This window comes from Pterocles gutturalis, unplaced genomic scaffold (assembly GCF_000699245.1).
Source record: "Pterocles gutturalis isolate BGI_N339 unplaced genomic scaffold, ASM69924v1 scaffold32706, whole genome shotgun sequence".
Classification (NCBI taxonomy): Eukaryota; Metazoa; Chordata; class Aves; order Pterocliformes; family Pteroclidae; genus Pterocles; species Pterocles gutturalis.
Genome location: NW_010104101.1, coordinates 39,430 through 54,557, shown reverse-complemented (window position 1 = coordinate 54,557; position 15,128 = coordinate 39,430). Strand labels below are relative to the sequence as shown.

General features: G+C 38.9%; 1 protein-coding gene across 1 annotated transcript in view; it reads left to right on the top strand.

Annotated features, from left to right (window-relative positions):
* LOC104471573 (thrombospondin type-1 domain-containing protein 7B-like) overlaps window positions 1-15,128 on the top strand; it is a gene marked incomplete at both ends in the record, with an annotated part of 93,033 nt that overhangs the window by 41,265 nt on the left and 36,640 nt on the right. The window contains 3 exons of the mRNA XM_010086952.1: window positions 8,616-8,807; window positions 12,360-12,591; window positions 13,848-13,963. Of these exons, the coding sequence (XP_010085254.1) occupies window positions 8,616-8,807; window positions 12,360-12,591; window positions 13,848-13,963 (540 nt within the window). The remainder of the gene's footprint in view (window positions 1-8,615; window positions 8,808-12,359; window positions 12,592-13,847; window positions 13,964-15,128) is intronic.

The following is a 15,128-nucleotide window of genomic DNA, read 5'->3' as shown; positions in this document are numbered from 1 at the left end:
CACTCTTTCTAAAATTCACAACTTTATTATGTAAAAATGGTTCAAGCATAGGTCAGGGTACATTAGCCAGAAGTAACTTAACCCATCTGAAAAATATCTTATGCAGTTTAGATGCGTAGTTGGCAAAACCTGTGTGGACACCAGGAAGTTTTGCTCAATAAGCGAAGGTCATGGCTTGAGGGTTGTATTGCTTTTGTCAAGAACAGATTTCAGTCATTCGTTTAGACCCTTGACTGATGATCGTCTATGGTACTGAGTGTATTTTCTTCTTTACTGCAATCTTTTAGAAACTATCGAATAGGACATCTTAATACCACTGTGTTCTGAGTTCTGTGGATCCATTAGAGACAAAATTGGAAAAGAAACTACTACTGTTAGTAATAATAATAAAAATAAATGTAGCCTACTATTCGGTCCTGCAAATTCTGAACATTTCCTGATAGACTCTCAGAGCTGCTTTATGGGATTAGGCCAGACTCTGCATCTGAACCAGAACACATTTTTGTGTTAACTGCTTCTAAATGAGCACTTAGTTTTAAGTAGCTGGCATAAATCTAATTTTAATTTACTGTTTTCATTTTCTTTTGCATTGATCCTCTTTTTGTAGAGATTCAATTGCAGACTTGGAGAAAGATGTTTCTCAAAGAGTCCAGATGGTATTTGCAATTATTTATTATCATTAGCATTCACTGTATCTGAAAACAAGACTTTTGCCAGCCTAGATAAACCTCATCTGCTGCACTATTGTTTACAAATTTTCACTGTCTTACGTTAATGCAAACTCATTCTTGGGGCGATTTCTGGGGCTAGAAGAGAAAAAGAGTCCGTTATTCCCAATATATGGCAAATTGATGACTTATTTTGAGACTAGCACTTGGAGTACAGTCAGTCATAGCCTTTTGAGGGCTATGAGCAAGCCAGCAAGGTATGTAATTTTTAACAGTAACATAATCGGAACAAAAATCATAATAATCAAACCAGTAGGTATAAAAGCATTGTACCTCTCCGTGCATGCACATACTTTTCTTTTTGGGGTCACTTAGTGTGTGAGAGCACGATTACTGTACTTTGCTGTTTGTAATATGTCTCTTAGAATTTTTTTTTGGAGTTCTGAGAGTGAAGATGGTACCTTAAGTCTACAAAAATTGAATGTTTAGAAATTTGCAGCTCTGATGCAGTGGGAATAAAATGCCACCTGCTTTATCCTAAATTAAAATGCCTGAATTCCTCCTCTAAAATTGTTCTACCCCGCTGCACAGATACAGAATTTGAACTGGACTCTGTACACTGTTGGAATAAGCAAGTCTACTCTTAATTGTTTTTTTTTCTTAAAGTTTTAGAAAGATATGTATATTTTATAATATTTTAATACATTTGAGCTATTTGTGTAACTGGTTTCCACAATATTTGGTGTTGATTAGCATTTGGAACAAAGCAGTACAGGGAAGAAAATAGAGGGACACCTGTTTCAATTATACCGCAGCACCAATTTCAACAATAAATCTTAATTGCAATCAGTCTTGATCAACCCACCTGCGTAGATTCCCTCATTTACAATGAGAAGGGATAATGGAGAAAGAAGAAAAAAGTGCAAGAAGAGAGGAGGAAAAAAACCCCAGAACACTAATATGGATTATGTTTAGTTCTTATACTTCATGTTTTCAGATTGCTGTGCTATGTTAATTATTAGGGACAGGAGCCTGAATTTCTGTGCTTTTCTCTGGGAATACAGTGAACCCATGTTTACTTTCAGGTGCCACGTGAGCAATTTCTCTTAATTCCGGAGGAGTTGTGCAAACAGCCACAAGGTAGAATTAATTCTGCTTTTATGCCCAAGCCCAGCAGGTGAATGTGCAGCACATTCCTTTAAAACGACTACTTGTCTTTCTGTGTGGGATAGGAAATACATCGGAGCCCATCTCTTATATAGGTAGCCTCATGCAGCTGTGGTTTTTTTTAACCCTGAGGCTGGTAGCTGTGTACAATACTCCATAGAAGAATACCGGGATGTTCTCTGCAGGCTTGGCAGCTGCTTGCTGATGTGCCACCCCCTGTGCTCGCTTTCTGGGAGCTTTCTTAGAGTCACAAATCAATTTGCTTGTGTGCATTTACATAAACAAAGCGGGAAAACTGTTGTGGGTAAACAGTCCAAATTGCCATAGAGGATGTATAGGAAAGAAAACGCATACTGCTTTTTTACATGCTCCTCATCATCTTTTTCTGGTAGCTTCTGTAGTGATTGCTGGGACATAGGTAAGGGACAGGATCGTGGCCTTTGATGCAGGGATTTGGGCAAGACTCCTGATTTTGTGGGGATTTTGTAGCATATCTCCAGACGTACTTTTTCTTTTCCACATTTATTCTCATTCCCTCTGTTTTTTCATACTTTTTTATCTTTCCTTTTTCCTTATTCTCCTGAGTTATTCCCTTTTTCTTCATTGTGCAGTATGTGGTTAAAAATGTTTTGTCCTTAATCTACTGCATTGTTTTTCATTGTTGCATTTTAACTAAGGCTTTTGATTCAAACCCTTAATGATTGGCTCATTTATTATGTTTTTTTTTCTGAGAATGATCATGGCTGTATTTCTGTTTATCTCCTCTTTTCCATTCTGAATGGCTCGTTCTTCTTCGCTGCTTCATATTTTTTTTTTGTGATAGATCTTCACCTCCATTCGTCTTCATTGCTATTGCGTTCCTCTTCTCCGCTATGGGGCTCTGATAATAGTGATGGACCACTGCAATTAAATTTATTCCATACGCCACTGCTTTCCCTGACAAACTGACAGCGCTCTTCTTCGATGTTCTTACCTGCTGACTGGCACTAAGAAAAGTCAGCCAGGAGCCAGGGCTTGCAGTGAAGTGTGACATTAGTCTCCCAGTGACGGCTGAACACGGTAAGCCCTGGATGCTTTAAGGTATCGCTAAAGCTGGTCGAAAAAAAATGAAAAAAAAAAAAAAAACTGTGATGTTTTGATGAGATGAACGCATTCAAAATGGTTCTAAGAAATTTCTCATATTGTAGTTTGATTGTTATTGCTTTTAAATGTAAAGTTGCCGTTCGCTGATGAGATGCCTAGGCCAAGATATTGTCGGCAGACAGCTTTCTCAGAATGCAATTGCTGTTAGCAAACTGGCGTACAGTCAATAGGAATTCTTCTGGATTTACTACTGCCTGTTGACATCTTATTCCGTTACAGGCAAGTATTTAATCAAAGTTTATTGTCATTCTTTTCGGAGATTTAAGTGGGACATAAAATTTTACGATATGTATAGTATTTTAGATGACAGCTTCATTATTTCCACTGAATAATTTGAAATGCTACAAGGAGAAATATTGATGTCAAACCAGTAATTGTCATTAAATATGCAGCATTTTTGCAGCAGTCATTTGTGCAAAAAATAAATTTTCTGAACTTGTAGGTAGCAATGCAGAATGGTCTGAAATGCAATTCCTTCATCTGGAGCCTTTACCACTGTGGAGGTCGCTCAAGGCACCACACACACGTGCAAACCTGAAATCTTCAAAGTAATTTTTTAACTTTTCCTTTTAAAGAATGAAGGTGGTATAGTGGTGAATGTCAAGAGGAGGATATTTGGTTTGTTATTGAGTTGTTCTTTTGCTTCCTGCTGCCTGACGGGATTTGTATTTTTTGCTGCTTTAGTCGTATCCTATCCCATAGACATTCCCTTTTCCTGAGCCAGGAGGGATGTCTGTGGCAGGAGTAATTAAACTGTATCGTAGAAGAGGGGTACACAGGTCATGGGAAGAATGAGACTAATGGGCTGGAGCTGCAGGGCATTATGTAAAATAGACAGATGCAGTTCAATATTGAACTGGTTCAGAATGAAATATTCCTGTTGATTCCGTGCCTCGCCACGGAGTGTGTTATTCAGGACCATGGGAGTGGCTTCTCCTCCCAGGATGGAAAAGATAATAAGAAAAAAATAAAACTGCTGTAAAAACAAGCTCTTTAGTTCAAGAGGTGTTCTATGTCATCCCTTCTCTTTTGTAATTATTACACCCTGACTTTGGAAGAAAATGGATTAAATCTTTCCTATATTGAAAATATCTGCTGAATATATCTTGTGTAGTTAGCTTTAATCACTGTACTATTCAAGGACAAGGCAATCAGCTAAAAAAAAGTCATTAGAGGTGGTCAGGATGGTAGCAATAAAACATCTTGAATAGAGAACTAACATTTTCCTTCACTGAAACTTTTTTTTTTAGGAAAACACACTCTCAGCAAGGCTGAGAACAAAAACTCTGCTTAAAACATGAAATAAACAGTTTGTGAGAGGGAACACTGTGGCTCCTGGGATGCTGGCGATGCTGGTTCAGTTTTTAAACCTGGTGTAGATCAGAGATTGGATCTTGTGTGTTTTGCTTCAGGTGATGGCTCAAAGCCACACACATGTAGTGATGCTCTTGCTCTCTCTATTTGTATAATATGTTTTTTGAAAGACCTGGATTTTTCCTAATAGAGAGTATAAAAATTTGAAAGCTTTGAAACCTTAAAACATTTCATAATACAGAAAAATAATTTCCCCTTGACTCACAGCCCTGTTATATTTTTTCATATGGAAAAAGTCAAAAAGAGGAATATTTTCAAGGTGCTGTGCTGATCATGACCAGCACAAATCAGTCGGTAACTGTAACTCTTTGTAGAAGGTAGGTATATGTTCTGTTTTACAGCTAGTGCTTTCCATGTGCTGTTGTGTTAGCAGTAGTTGTTTGTGGTTGCTTTAAGGATAGGAAGCACTTCCCAAGGTTCACCCCAATCGGAGCCCCACATAGTTTTCACTAAGCATCCTCAGTATTAGGATGAAACTGTCCAATTTCTCGGTCCCCATCCAAACCAGGGATCTACTTGCATCTCAGTAACACCTGTGGGTTCGTACTGTTTAGTATTACAGCAGAAAAAATACTCTTCAGAGTAAATTTAATTCCTTGAGACTAGTTCTGGGCACTTGAACAGTGTTTAGGGGGAGAAAAAAGATGAAATGAGCAAGTCATATCTGAAGAGAGCCAACAAAGGGTCTTGGTAACCTCTGGTGTAGGTTGGATTGGATGAGCCTTATCTGGTCCAAGCTAACTAGAGGATCTCACAAAACCTATGATCTTTTTCCTTTTTTCTTTTTTTCCTTTTTACTTTTTCCTCTTTTCCACTTTCCCTTTCTTCCTTTTTTTTTTCTTTTTTCCTTTCTTTAAAAACATCTTCTCTCCTTTTGCCGTGGATGGCTCAGTTCTCTGATGCACGATGCTCTCAGTTCATTCCAATATCACAGCAAGTTGCAGAGAGGAACCAGTTTCCCATCAAGGGGGAGATGCTCTGGGCTCTCACCGGGAGAGACGGGGTACCTCAATTGCTATCTGGGCTTGATTCCTGGTTACCACAAGATGAACTTCAGGGCAATATCATCGGTTCTCATCTAAAAAGTTCTAACAGGAAGCAAAGTCATAGCTGTCATGGTCAGTGCTGTCCTTTTCCTTGGTTTTCCTGAAGGAAAGGTGGCTTTCACCAAGACTGGCACTCTTCTGCTGTGATCCCCCACCCCGCTGCTCTTCAGGGCTGATTTCAGATGCTATTTCTTGAGATCTAAAGACATGGAGAGGAATTCATATTGCATTCAGATGCATAATTTAGGTGCTTAAAGGCATTAGCCTTATTTAGAGAGGGAGAAAGCCTCCTCTAGAAAGGTTATTCAGAATATCAGAGATGAGAATTACACCTTCAAGGTACTGGGGGGTGGACGATTTGGCAGCTCTGGTGAATTTGATATTCTCTGTAAATCTGTGACAATGCATAAAGCACACTTCAGATGTATCCTGTACTAGTATTTTTCATGGAAAATGAAAGATTATTACCTCCCTTTGTAGTGTACGGTAGTTTTCTGAGAATTCTCTGCCAGGCGGCTGGTACAGAAGAACGTTCCCCTTCTCCAGCAATACAAGCCAGTAATTAAAGCTCAACACAGTGAATAGAGCTATAAAGTAAATCAAAGTAAGTGTTGAATTGTACCTGCCTGCACCGGGTGGTAAACTCTTTATAAGAAAACTCAAAGCTTCCTTTCTTTGCTGAGGAACCATGAATTGCAGCCTCTGTTTGTAGCGCTACAGTTGGCTATCACCTGCTGTAAATCCAGCGTGAAAAGAAATCATGAAGGGAAGAAGTGGAAAGTGTGTTTTGCTTCTTTGCCTCCCTTCCTCACAGGGTGGTCACTCAAAAATCTGTGGCCCCTGGGAGCATGGGTGGAGGAAGCCACCCCGAAAGGAGACCCAAGGGTTTTGAACCATCTTCTGAGTGGAGTGACTTGGACTTTGCGAAGTCCTATGAAATCAGTGGAAAGGCTCCCAGCAAGTAGGGTTTTCCCTGATGCTTACGTCTCTGGCACTGTCTGATTGGTGGAGAAATTGGGCTAAATCCAGAATTTGGTGAACTTCATGGCACTTGCACCATAAAGTCCATATGTCATGAAGGTAACCTCTTGCACGGATGGAGGGGCAGGGAGCACGCTTGCAGGGCCAGCATCCCATCTCATCCCTTCTCATTCAGAAGCCCATCACTCACTGTTTGCCTGCTTCCCTCTAAGTGCCAGTGATGGAGAACATATGTTTTACCCTACTTCACCAAAGTGTGTAATCTCTTGATGCTACTGTGCCATTGACTCCTAAAATCAAGCCTGCCCCGCATGCCCTCATGTTATCTGCCGCTGTACAGACAAGCTGTCAAAATGTTAGTGGGGATTTTGACGCTTAAATGACTCAAGGAGACAGCTGGAATAAGGCTTATAGGTTTATTTGGGGTTTTGACATTGTGGTTTTAGTTCGTAGCTCTATGTGAGCATCCAAAGCAGCAGTGGTGATAATGGGCTAGTTGAAGTGAGTGATGGATGAAGCTTGGTTTGCAGGGGTGCCAAACACAGTACCGAGGGATGGGGGCTGTCTGTGGGGGAGGGTGTGGGTCTCCATTTTCTTATTGAGTAGACTTAGTAGTGCAAAGATTGGGCATATCGAACCTTTCCTGATGAACATAAGGGTGTGCAAGGGAAAGGGAGTATAAGAATAAAGTATTTTTAAACATATCTTGCAGTCTGATTGCCTGCTAGATTCTCCGTTACTTCTCATAATATGCTTGGAAACTTGTATTTGTGCCTTGAGGCGATGAGCCTGTCTTCATTTAGGGATGCAACAGCAGATAATACCACCGAGCTATTGACAGCTTTGTGCGCTCTCGCTAGCAGCCTGCCTCTCTGATTTACTCACTTGTACATGTGTTGCCTTGCAAAAGCAGCACAGTTTTCTCCCCTCCTAGTTATAATTGCATCCTGGGCCACCTTGTTACGGAGCCTGTTCCTGTAGTGTGAGGTGAAAGAGCCAGTTGTTGCCATTATAAATTTCAATTTTTTTTTTTTCCTACATATAATTGAGCCTGGATAGTCATTATGTTTTTTCCTAGGTTCATAATTAAAGAAACCTTGGAGGAGAGCTTTGTAACTGTTACAAGGACAAAAGAGGACGTAATGTTCAGTGTGAGCTTGTTCTTTAGAAACAGGTAGATCTGAGCTTGCAGAAATTTTGGATATGTAGCTGAAAATTCATGAGGAACCAGAAACACTAAACAACAGAACAGTGTGACAAAGTCAGTCATGTCTGTTCATTGCTTAAATTACATTTGTAAGACATTAGATGTAATTTAGCATGAAAAGAGTTACATTTTATGAATTTTTATGAGGTATGATGTCCTCGTAAATTCTGTGTAATTACTAAAGTTATTGGACATTTCCTTTATTATTTTAAAAATAAAATTATATTTTATTTTTCTTTTAAAAAGCAATAGTTCTGAGTGTTGGACTCCACGTGACATCCCTCATGTGCTTTGTTTTGCTGCTCATTCTGGCCAGCAGTTCTTTTGGTTGGTAGGTTTTTCCCCACCAGTCCCCAGTGCCCTACCTTGTCATTGAAAGTGGTTTTGGAAAGATGGTTCTCATCAGGAGGTATGCATTGGGCCAGGTCCCTTCGTTCATCTCCAGCAGAAAGTATTTCTCCCTTGGATGGGGATGGTCCAACGGATCCATAATTTTGGATCTCCTAGGTTTTGGGTGAGAAGCAGAGTCAGAAATAATAGTGGTTCATTCTCGTGCGGTTACAGGAGAAGGACAAAACATCTACTGGACACTTCTCTGGCCTACAGGCGAAAGAAAACTGCCTTCTTTGGGGATCTACACAGTTTGTATTATGGAAAATAGGTTCTGTAGGTGGAGATTGCTGGAAAATACAGGGCAATTATCATCAGTTCTGTTGACAATTGATATTACAGCTTTCTGTTGATTGAATTATCTCACCGCTCATGCTTTCCTGCTTTATAAAGCTGACTGGAGCCAATATGTCACACACAAAACTTGAAACACATTTTTTTTCTTTTTTGCTTTTCTGAAGAAACTTAAGTTAGTTGTTTGGGTATTACACTTTCAAGCCTGAAGCCTAACCACGTGCTCTTTTGTAGTATATTCCTCCACAGACAGGTGGATGTTTGACATAGTCTGTTTGATGCAGACCGTGGATATTGTACCAAGCTGAGCCTTCCCCCATCTCTGTTTTGTTTTGTTTGCTCCAGGTGAAGAAGTACCTCACCACCTGTGCTCAGAGCTTCCCCGTCCTGACGTTGTGGCTTGTGAAGTCCCTTGTGCAATGGACTGCGTCATCAGCGAGTGGTCCCCGTGGTCCCCGTGTTCCCACTCGTGCTCCAGTAAAAATGCTGAGGGTAGTCAAAGCAGGAGTCGGTCCATCTTGGCCCTTCCAGCCGAGGGTGAGCAGTAAACGTTTTGTATTAATTGCTGTTTGTTCATTTAATGAGTTGTGTTCCTCAGCCAGACTGTGTTTAGATCAGAGCTAACACTAATGCTGTAGTGATGAGGAATAATTCTTAATATTTTGTTGTACTTCGTGCCTAGTGACTCAAGGATCTTTGCAGGCCTGAGTTAATGCATATGTCACTGAGAAAAATTCTGTCAGTTCACAATACTTACTTCGGCCTATGAATTATTGTCTGTTGAGGGCCAGTCTGGGTGTGTATTTACTTCAGGAGAGCTACATCCTATACTAATGAAATTGCTGTGTGACACAAACTCATCATGTGAGTGTCTTTGTATAGGAACATATTAGTGCCAATTTAGAAAAGAAGAGTGAGCTGTGAAAAAATGAGGAAATAGAAGAGAACCTGTTTATTTTATTAATGCAGACCTATAATGTGTTGACCTTCTTGTTTTCCTACTGGAATAAGTAAATAGCTCTTGATGAATATGTATAATTTTCTGTGGGTCTTCATGGACACATCATGTATCTGGATTTTTACATATAAGCATCAGTGATACAATTATTTACACAAACTATTTGTATTAGAAGTATAGTCTTCTAAGTACAGTTACCCGTACAGTAATTCATTTATGTGTTGCTTTATCACGCAAGATTTGAATGATATTCCATCAAGTGCATAAAAATTCATAAAATGTGGACAGGTCTAACAGATTAAAGCCTCGTTGACACAACAAAAAATATCTACTATTGTCAGCACTATGTGCAGCTAATGCAGCAACAAAACACTTTCAGATGCAAATCTAGTCTAGGACAAGCTCTGGTAAGTGCTATTTTGTGAATTATCATTAAAGCCACCCACTGTTTCTGGGGCAATGTAAGGACTCGATCTTGCAGACCCTTACTCATGTGAAAGGTCTGTATTCGTGTTAATATCCTTGTAAGCACTTGCAAAGAAAATTGGGACCCTTCAGGATGAAAACTGCTACGTAATTGTCAATTGAATGATGACAACTACTGCTACAAAAGTCTATGAGCTGGAGAATAATTAAAATAAAAAATACAGTTGGCTTCATATTTTCCGTGGAAGTAGCAAAATGCAAATAACAGATAAATATGGAATTATGAAAGTGAAATGTTGAAGGAGTGAATTCTGAAAGTACATAAACTCAGACATCTCAACCTGAAACACACTAAACTAAAAATGACATGCTTTGAAGTGAATACTTGAAGTTTCTCAGGAAGGAATAATTAAGTATTAAAATCAAATACCCAAACTTTTTCTGTACATCTTTAGCAATGAGCATAATGGTTTGTTATACTGAGTCGCACAGATAAGTACAGGCAAATAGTTACTGATTTAAATTTGTGGAGGGTGGAAGTGGATTTAATACAAGTATCACTGCAATACTAAGGCAATATTATGTTACCTGCTTTCTCTGACTCTTTCGTACTCAGCTCAGAGCTGAGCCACCAGCTTCTACAGAGCTGTGGTGCCGTAGCAAGTGACATTTCCTTTGTCCTTTATTGACTGAGATGATGTTAGCTGTGGCTCTGCTGTCTGAGGACTTCTGATTGCCATCCCACAGGCTGACTTCTTCAGCCCCTTGGGTCCTTTTCTCCAAGCTGTACCAGATCTCAGAATATGATAACCAGGAGGCCATTGAAACTAGAAGGGCATGGTTTAAATTAGGTTTTAAAATATATTTCTTTACACAGCAGATTTCTGAAACTTGGTACAAGGGGAGATTGTGGAGGCAGGCAGTCTCAGCAGATTTAAAACATTTTAGAGGAACTGATGAACAACAGGTCTATAAAAGGTCCATAAATGCCTACTAAAAGGGCTAGGCACTGGTGTGCTGTCCTGCTTTCCTTGAACTAAAATTGTCAATGAACTGCAGAAAGTGGCCAGGCTCTTGTGCTTTTGCTAAACAGCATCTCCTGTTTTCAGTTTTGTAGACAGACTGCTAGGTTAGATGGACCGTGGGGCGTTTCTTATGTTCTTAAGTTAAAACTGCCTCGTTATTACTCTTCCTCAGTTAGGAAGGCATCCTTAATAGGGGTATTCTTGAAAAAAAAAAACCTTAATTTTTCCCTGGGAGTTAAGAAAAAATTGAGTTTGATTTCCGCCCCCCCCCCGCCCAATGGACCTGGCATTTTGCCATTTGCTTGCTACAATTTTTAATTTTTTTTTTAATATATGCTCAAACACACAAGAGCAATAACTGGTCTGCATTTTTCCTCCCAAGTTGAAATCTTCAGGAAGGTAAGTTACCTGGGGCATTTTCTACTCCATCATCATACTAAACATGTCTGACAGTGAACACCATGTGGAACAGTCCATTTTCATGAAAAGATGAACGGTAATGTGACATGATTATCCAAATCAGTGCACTAAGAAATTTTTATCCCTCTCTCTCTTTTCTTAGTGCTGTTGATTGTGGCCATTTGGGGTCATACCTTATCTGAGAAGGCGGCAGGCATCCCTTCGAGCAGCAATAGCCTTCATCTCCTGTTGATTTTAGTAGGGCGTAAAGATACTCTGAACCTTGTGGTATCTGGCCCCGACACTTCATTCAAAACCTGTAGCACTTTTGCCAGGTCACACGTTGCCACAGTCTCCCTCCTGGAAGAGAATGGTTTTGATTTTTAGCCATTTTTACTTCTTTCTTCCTCAAATGACAGTGCTTATTGTTACAATTTCACTGCATTGCTCCTTAGCTTTTGAGCTACGAACATCTGCTGCTTTTATGGGATAAATTCAGGCTGCTGGCTAGAGCGTTAAAGCTTCTGGGGAGGCTGTTCAAACTCCGGTACTTTGTGGATTTATTACAAGCTGTTGATAAAGTGCAGTAGCTTAGCAAAATCATTGGATACCAATTCAAAGGTTGCTGCTTCAAAAAAAAGTAGAGGCTTCACACTCAAAACCTTTCTTTCAGGTTTTCTCCCCTTGATTTGCAGATGTAGGTATCAGTCGATACGTTCCTCCATCAGCACAGTTCAGCACCCTCTACAGCTCAGCTCTTTAAGGCAATGTGTGAATAGAGTCCAAATATTAGAAAGAGGTGTTCCTCCTTGGGAAATTAGCAAGGAGAATGAACATAAAAATAATGCTTAATTTGTCTTTAAGCCTAATTGCATGTTTGCTGAGTGATACTGGCATTTAAGTGGAATGAACTTGGCTGTGTGTAGGAGTATCAATAAGGTAACTCAGAAATATGCTTTGCCTGTTTCTGTTTCCATTATGCGTTGGAATACAATTTTATGCAAGGCTAGTTTAATGGGGAAACAATATTTTAGAAGGTTGTTATTGCATCCATAAAGGTCAACAGCTTTATTTAAGCTTTATTTATTTATTTATTTTTAATGGGAGGGGAAAAAAAGACATTAAGCAAACCCAACATTTTTGTTTACTTTATTTATTTATTTTTAATGGGAGGGGAAGAAAAGACATTAAGCAAACCCAACATTTTTATTTATTTTTTCCATGTCTTCCTTTTGCCACATGCCATAAGATAAAATAGGATGTTCTCCTGACTCTTTCCAGGTGGAAAAGCCTGTCCTCCTGACCGAGCCCTGCAGGAGCACCGTGCCTGTAATGATCACCCGTGTGTGCATTTCTTCTGGGAAACTTCTCCCTGGAGTTCCTGCTCCGAAGATGCGCTGGTAACTGCACTCAATGCAACCATTAATTGGAGTGGAGAAGCCTCTTGTGGAGTGGGTGTACAGACAAGGAAAGTCCTCTTTTTTTTTGGTTCTGGCCAGGTCACACCTAAAAGGTATTTAAGGAAAGGTTATTAGTGATTATTTGTAGTTACAATACATGACATATGAAAGCATTTTCAGCTAACATATGGAATCTCCAGCATTGAAAATTATTTCATTTCAGGACTAATTCTCCAACTACTACTCCATCACCACTATGAAAGGGATACTAATGTATAACAAAAATAAATAGCTAGCCTATTTTTAATTTTCTGTGTAAATCCAAGCAAAATGCATATTTTTAGGGGTGTAGATTTTTTTTCTGTAGCTCCTCTGTTATTCTAATTTACAGCTTTTTGCAAATATTTTTCCTGAAGGACAGGTGTGAGGAAAATATAAAGTGCATCTGAATATAACATTTATCAATACATTGTTAACAATGCTATAATAAAATAGAAAAAGTAAATAGAATTTGCATTATATTTACACCACGAGAAGGCAGAACCATATGTGTGATCTATATCATTCAGTTGATTTATATAGCTTCTATAATGTGATACTACCAAGACGACAAAATTATGTGTTCTGCGGCACAAATATTCTGAATTTTGCTTTGCTTTACTAAATGAGGAAAATAAGTAGCACAGATGTTTTCCCTAATATCAAAAAATCAAGACATTGCTAATTATTTTTTGCACTGTTAATGAGTCTAGAGACTTACAACCAAGTTTCATTTCTTATTGTCACTCTCAAAACAATCCTGTTCGTATAAGCACACGGTGTTGATTTCAGTAAAGTTAATTAAAATTCTTGAGGTTAATGAGATTAATTAAATAAAAGGAGAGAAATCTAGTATTAATTTATATCTAGAATCCATTGATATGCTGTAACTCTACCTAATTAAACATATTGTTTATAGAACTATGTAGTGCCTAATATAGTTGGTTGCTCCCTCCACTTTTGAGATGGTGTAAGGGAAAATGGAACTGAAGAGGGTAAGTAAATATACACATGAAGTATGTGAAGGGAAAATGGATTTTCAGTAATGGAAAAATCCTGCAAAGAGATCTGTGTACTGGGGACTTCAGAAAGGGTCTCTCCTTGGCTTTGGTTGGTGGCTTCAGTGCCATGGCACACAGGTCTTTGAGGTGTACTAGTTTCAGTTGGGTTACATTAGTGCCAAGGAGAAGAAAAATGAGGCTTATTGTGACCAGGAGTGATATCTTTGATATGGCAGTATGTTCACAGCCCTGTGAGAGTCTTAGGAATAAAGTATTTCCCTGTAGTTTTGATTTTTTATTATATTTTATCTTTGTGTTTGGATCAATAGATGTCCAGAGTCCATCAGACCTGAGACCGTGCGGCCATGTCTCGTCCCCTGCAAGAAAGACTGCCTTGTTACGCCTTTCAGCGAGTGGACTCGCTGCCCAACAGCGTGTCAGCCTGGTAAGCCTTTAAGAAGAGGTCAAAATTTGAGGAAAAATTAGAGAACTGGCGTTCATCTGATTGAGTTTTGGGCTTGGGGTTTTGACCCTGATGTTGTCGGCGGGGGGTGGGTTCCTCATGAACAGATTTGGAGGTGTTAAGTTGTCTTTACCTGGAATAAATTAATTCTGGGCTTCCGCCTTCCAAGTCAGAAGTCCAAGGCCCCGACATGGTGTTGTCTATACATGGAATTGCTACATGATATGAGATTTATTTCTCTTGACCAACCTAGATGCATGTACAGGGTTGTGCAAATAACTCCTGTGCTTTGTGGTTTTTCAAGGACCATCCATTTCTTTGATTTAGTTGGTTAGCTTTAGTACACTGGGTGTTTAGCAAAGTTTCTTTATAATGATCTAGCACTGATTTTTGTTACAATTTTGTGTGTTTCATTAATTGTTCAGATGAAAGCCTTCTCAGTTATCAGAATATTTCATTTTTTTGTGGCTTCTTTGCCCTTCAAAAATTTTCAGTGGATGCTCTAGCATAGTCCTTGTTAGATTTTACAGGAAAATAAGCTGCTTTCTAAAACAGTGAATCCTGTTTTAATTAGGAATTTATTTTTAGACTTTAAATGAGCTGCCTATGAAGAAGTAGAATAAATTACCTGGTAAATTACTTTGTTTATTAAATAATAGTCTACAATTAAAATGAGAAGAAATTAATTATTTAACCTCCTTGGCAGTATTATCATTTTAATATAATTCTAAATTAAAACTTCTTAGATGAGGGAGTTTGCTTTTTACTAGATCTGTTATTGATATGGCTGCATTGCAAGGTTATTTTTTTTTAATTTGCATTGTGCAATTAAAACCTCAGCACGATAATGAAATTTCAAAACCGCTGTATGTATGTGAGGTTTTAGTGGTTTTCTTTTTTTTATAAAAAAGTTTTATTTAATGAAAACAATATACGGATGCTGAATTACTAAGCAGATCAAGCAGGAACGGGTATTGCCTGGCAGATGTAGAATTAAGTATGTACGGCATAAGATCAGAGCTTAGACAAACATGCGATCACTAAATCACGTTTACACAGAACTTTACCAGTTAAGCTGTTAGTAGTTTATGTGAGAGAATGTGTCCAAATTTACTATCTAACAATAAAAAAGCTGACATTTTCCCTA